Below are 6,359 nucleotides of genomic sequence, written 5' to 3' on the forward strand. Positions count from 1 at the left end.
GCACAAAGCTCAGTTCAATTTTTATTTGTATAGCGCTTTGAACAATGGACATTGCCCCAACGCAGCTTTACAGAAATGTATAACTTCAGGATATAGATTTTGAATGTATGAATTTATCCTTAATGAGCAGCCAGAGGCAACAGTGGTGAGGAAAATCTCCCTGAGATGATGAAAGGAAGAAACCTTGAGAGGAACCAGACTCAAAAGGGAACCCGTCCTCATCTGGGTGCGACTCCCTTCTATAAATGTGCAAATACTACATGCTTAAATAGTGTAGATGTGTGACCAGGAAATTCATTACAGTTTTTACATGAAGTTTGTTTTGTTGAACTTCTCCACTGTTCACTGATGGAGACTTTAGAGCAAAACGGTTTGTGGTAATTGCAGTGCTAAAGCTATATTAGCAACTGTAGTCCTGGCTATCATAGCATAACTGTTCATATGAGTTGAGGTCCAAAGCGATCTTATGGGTTTTAAGTGATACCCTCATCAGTAATCTCGGTGGTCTTTAGGCTGCACCATGTGGGGTCATCCTCAGCAGCATGTGACTTCTAACTGATGATAACTCCAACCAGAAGTAGGGCAACAGGATGGATCAGGCAGGTCTGGAGAGCAGAAGGGGTCAGGATGACGCAAAGTGAGCTCCACGAAGACATGATTTGCCAAGGTTGGAGTTGAAGAACTCGATTTTCCTGCATATAGAGCCTTGACCTCAACCCCACTGAACACCTTTGGGACGAACTGCAACGCCCCAGGCCTCCTCACCCAACATTAGTGCCTGACCTCACTAATGCTCTTGTGGCTGATTGAGCACAAATCATCCCCACAGCCGCACTCCAAAATCTAGTGGAAAGCCTTCCCAGAAGACGAGGTTCTTATAACAGCACAAGGGGGACTAAATCTGAGATGAGATATTCAAAAAGCACATATTAGTGTGATGGTTAGGTGTCCACATACTTTGAGTAATATAGTGTATATTCTGTATATTCAGTCTTGAAGTGAAAACACTGTAGGGTTCAATTCTGGTTGCATAGCTACATATTTTATACATTGTCAGAAGTTGACAGCTTACAAGTTAAGTGTGTTTCAGGTAAATAGTTTTTCTGTTCTCAGACCAGGCAAACGTTGAAATTATTCACCACACATTAGGTTGATAAATGCAGGATTATTCTTTTAATGTCTTCCACTAGCAGTATCCAGTTGACTAGGTTTCTAGTTAGAATCCTATAAGCCATGCAGACACCACATTAATAAGTGTAGGTTTGAATAATGTATGAAGTGTTACGTGAGGATCTGAATCATCTGGCCTTTATCAGTTTCCAGTATTAAAATGGACGATATCGTGGAATAATCTCTCGCTCTTTTTTTCTCTCTCTCTCTCTCTCTCTCTCTTTAGATCTCCCCCTGTCCTCCATGCCGGTCTCAGCCTACTACCACGGCTGCATGGAGATCCGTGTGAATAAGCAGCTGCTCGACTTTGATGAAGCCGTTAGCAAGCACAACAGCATCAACTCTCACTCGTGTCCCCCAGTGTCCCCTCCAGAGAGCACCTCATACCACTAATCAGGATGTGAAGTCTGTGATGATGTGTAAATACGTTAGAGAATGTACTGAGAGAGAGAGAGAAAGATTGACAGGGTGAGACACAGGCTTGTGGTATTAGTTAGGGATTTTCCTATACCTCCACTAAAGCACATGAACCATTGAGTATCCTGTTACAAACACTGTTTTACTGAAACTACAGAAGGCATTATATTTGTGTCCTTTTTTTTATTTACTTTATTGTAAACACGTAGTTTATGGAGGAGAGCTTTGATTGGTTTTAAAACATGTACTCAAATTGCATTCAGTAAGATTTATGAGAATGAGCTACTAGGCTCGTGTTGTTTTTTATTTCACACTTGAAGATGTACTTGTCATAGGACTAATATGTTTTCCCGGTTCATTTTTTTAAATTTTTTTTTTAAAGCTTTTACGATTTTTAGGATTTAAAATAGAGAGGTTGTTTAAATGTAATTTAAAAAATGGCAGTAGATCAACTATTAATTAGTAAAAAAAAAAAAAAAAAAGTTGAATGTCTTTTATTTGCACTCTGGGTAATGAGGAAACATCTGTACACCATCCTGCACCACAGAATGACTACTTTTGTCATGGTAGATTTAAGGAATAAAACACAATGGGGCATGCTGTTATAGGAAAACAATCAACAAAGGGTTGGTGTGATGCAGCCCGACAACAATCGGGAGTTACTGTTACCACCCCAAAGTTGAATATTTCCAATATGAGCCCATTCTGAAGTGTTTTATTCCTCCTATAGTACAGAAATTTACCAAAGCAAACAATTGGACAGTTTTTGGAATTGGGTCAAGATCACAGCAAGGTCAAATGTCTAGACTTGGTGGTGGATGCATCCCAGTTGACACCATTGGTGTTGAATTCTACTTGTTTGTTCATTAAAGCTCAACATGTTATACTTTTCTTATCTATTTATAGTAAGATTTAATGCTAACGAGGTGGTAACAACGCTAACAAGTTTGTTCCTTTTATCACTTACTTTATAGCAGCTATAAACAATTGTTCCCTCACCAGCCTCTCCTATTTCTCTCTCTTGGCCGTTTTTAAGACAAAAATCCATCCATTCATTTTCTATACTGCTTATCCTACAGGGTCGTGGGAAACCTGGGGCCTATCCCAGGGAGCATGGGGCACAAGGTGGGGTACACCCTGGACAGGGTGCCAATCCATCGCAGGGCACACAATCACATACACACTCACATTCATACACGACACTTTGGACATGCATGTCTTTGGACTTGGGGAGGAAACCCCCGCAGCACAGGGAGAACACGCAAACTCTGCACACACAGCCGTGGAGGGAATCGAACCTCCAACCCTGGAGGTGTGAGGCAAACGTGCTAACCACTAAGCTTCCGGGCACCCTTAAGACAAAAATGCAATGTTACAGAGAAACCACAAAGCCTCTGTCTGAAAATTCCAGAAATGTTAAATAAGCATCAAACAGAAAACGTCAACATTTCAACAATTACATACCTTCTTAAATCTGTTTACTTAGACGTCCGGCATTCAAGACCCAGTGTAAGCTGTTATTACTGAAACCTATTAAAACGTGTAGACATGGCTGCAGAATAAATCCTTAAAATGTGCATTAATATAAACCTATAATATGATCGTGTGCAATTACTTCTTTGTCATAGGCCGTTATTACCGTTAGGCCAGACAGCATCACTGGGTTTCTTAGCATGTGCACATGTAATCTGACCTAGATCCAAAAGAAGCAGTGGGGAAATGAGGGGGGAAACAGATATTCTGGAAACAGCTGCAGGGATAAGATCGAACAGCAACAGCATTTCCGGGGAGAAGAAAAAAAAAAAACAGAAAATGGGATGCAAGAAGGCAGGTGACAGATGGATGAGGAAACAAAATGAAGGATTCCGGCAGTTTTTCAAATGTGGTCACTTTATTTAGGCTCATGTGTTAGAATTGTTTTTATTTAACATGGACACGATGTGAATTCATTTACAGTACCTCGGTTTTGCTGTATTTATTTTAAACAGCAGCGTGGTAATGAAGGTGAACCGCGTCGAATAAACGAAGCTTTCTATCTATAATATAAGAACCGTTTACATTTAGATAATAAATAATGAATTAACTAATGTTTAGTTAGTAAATCATGGTGTCACTTGTATGACGAACATGCATTCTCGAATGCTCTTCCAGCAGTTTCTGTAGTCAGGACCAAGCTTGTGATGCGAAAAAGATATCTGTAGAATCTGCTGGTTCTTACCTAGTAGGTTTATCAACTTTGCTATGTAGTTTTAGATGATGCGACTCCACCCAGGCAGAGATAACAAATGTCCAGTATCTTCTATGAGACTTAAGATGTTGGTGGAGGAAAAGAGAAGTAAAGACATGTTTCACAGCTTTTTATGCAGTGGTAAGAGAAGCTTCGAGAGCTGATCACTGTGATTTTGTGGATAAGCAGAAAAAGAGTGGACCGAGAACTGCCTCCTGGGGAACTCCTGTAGTAATGCTGAGGTGATGATCTCTCTAGGCTTCACATTAGGATCTATCCTATAGATATAAAAACCAGACCAGAACACAGCTCTTGATGCACAAGCCAGCAAGATTGGAGATACTTATCTGGTGATTCGCAGTGTCAAAGAAAGATCAGGACTGGGGAAAAGGGCTTATTGGGCTCTGGCTTATTGTATAGCGCTTGAGAGGAGCACATTTTCTGTAGAATGGCCTGGAAATCAGACTAAGCTATACAGATCTTTATTGAAAAGGGTTTAAACTATGTTTTTCATGCTTGTTCAATGAACCATAAATAATTATTACACATGCACCTGTGGAACAGTCCTTAAGACACGAACAGTTTACAGGTGGAAGGTGATTAAGGTCACAGTTACAAGTTAGGACACTAAAGAGACCTTTCTACTGACTCTGAAAAACACCAGAAGAAAGATGCCTAGGGTTCCTGCTCACCTGCGTGAACATGCTGTAGACCTGCTGCAGGGAGGCATGAGGACTGCAGATGTGTCCAGAGCAATAATCTGCAATGTCTGTAATGTAAGACGCCTAAGACAGCGCTACAGGGAGACAGGAAGGACAGCTGATCGTCCTCGCAGTGGAAAATTACATGTGACCGTGTGTCCCCTCAGACGCGATGGAGAACTTGCAGATGTCTTGGTGGAAGAGTGGAGGAACGTCTCACAGCAAGAACTGACAAATCTGCTGCTGTCCATGAGGATGAGATGTACTGTAGTACTTAAAGCAGCTGGAGGACACCACATACTGACTGTTACTTTTAATATTGAACCCCCCTCCCCTTTGTTCAGGGACTCATTACTCCATTTCTGTTCATCAAACGTCTGTGAAACTGTTCGGTTTATGTCTCAGTTGTTGAATCTTTTTATGTTAATGCAAATATGTACACGTTAAGACATTTGCTGAAATAAAAGCAGTTGAAAGTGAGAGGACGTTTCTTTTTTTGCTGTGGTTAGTTGTGTTAGAACAGTTTATTCCTGGGTTTTAAATAACCTACATTACAAAAACAATTCATAAAGTATTTAATATAGGTCTAGTGAACAGATGCTGCAACACAGAATATCCTCTATTGCCTTTACAATTGCACCACATAGGGTACATAGGGGAATTAATAATGTTTTTGTGGAGTCTTATATGTCAAACCAGTGTGTTGTCCAGTCAAAGTCAAGTCTCGAGTTTAAATTGGGTTACCCTCACAGTCAAATCGAACCGATTTCCCTAAGCTGCTACTCACGTTTGGTTCCTGGAATGGAGTCATGGGGTGGTGATGGAGGAACGGCAATGGGGAGACTCTTTAATTAAACTAAGTCTAATTTAAGTCCAAGTGTAGCCATATGTACAAAAAAGACATCCTACTTAATACACGTTAATATTTACTGTAGGTGTTTTCTCAAAAACAATACATTGCTCATCACTGCTACATACTACCATACCAAATAGCATGTCAAAAGAGTGGCATACATTCAGCATCACCCTTGTAGCTGTGCTTATAGGTCATTTTATCAGCCCCCCTCTATAGAAAGTGACCACCATAAGACTACAACTATACAGATGTTGTTTGGGTGGGGGACCATTCTCTCCCCTTGATGTAGTGGACCATGTCACCGTCAGTTTAATGCTTGGTGAACAGATCCGAAGGAAGACGCCAAACATAGAGCGATCCTAACTACCCCATGAACGATACAAAAAAAGACTAACAGTCCTGGCCAAATTAAGGTTACCAGGACTCAACCCTGATGCCAGGCCTTGAAATGGTGTCCTCAGGTGAGTATCTGTGACCAGCCCATTCATAGGCTATATCTGAGCCTGAAATGGCAACATGGAGCCATTTTTTGGACTGACCTCCTGCCTGCAGGAATGTGACGGACTAGACTCTTGGAAACAGGGATCAATGGAAACAGGGACCAACATTTATACAGATGTTGTTTGGGTGGGGAACTATTCTTTCACCTTGTTGTAGTGGAGGGACTTGTGCACGTTGGGGAACCTCAGATCTACCATGTCATGAGTTTAATGCTTGGTGAACAGATCTGAAAGGAGAGGTCAAACAAAGTACAATCCTAACTACCTCCATGAACAATACAAAAACAGGCTATTCTGGCCGGATTAGGGTTACCGGGACTCAACCCTGAAGCCAGGCCTCAAAGTAGTGTCTCACAGGTGGGTGTCTGGTGACCAGGTCTCTCATGTAACTTGGGGGTCAAAGGCAATGCCAGTTGCCAGCACTGATGTTACAGATTAGACTCTAGGAATGGAAACTGGGACAGATATTTTAACAGTTCCTGAGACAC

The 6,359-nt window shown here is 41.3% G+C and overlaps 1 protein-coding gene across 1 annotated transcript in view; it reads left to right on the top strand.

Moving 5' to 3' along the window:
* The window catches only part of pros1 (protein S), a 32,939-nt gene extending 30,468 nt beyond the window's left edge, over nt 1–2,471 (top strand). The window contains exon 14 of the mRNA XM_017458120.3: nt 1,397–2,471. Within this exon, the coding sequence (XP_017313609.1) occupies nt 1,397–1,563 (167 nt within the window). The 3' untranslated portion in view covers nt 1,564–2,471. The remainder of the gene's footprint in view (nt 1–1,396) is intronic.
* Nucleotides 2,472–6,359: the final 3,888 nt, after the last annotated feature.

This window comes from Ictalurus punctatus, chromosome 26 (assembly GCF_001660625.3).
Source record: "Ictalurus punctatus breed USDA103 chromosome 26, Coco_2.0, whole genome shotgun sequence".
NCBI lineage: Eukaryota > Metazoa > Chordata > Actinopteri > Siluriformes > Ictaluridae > Ictalurus > Ictalurus punctatus.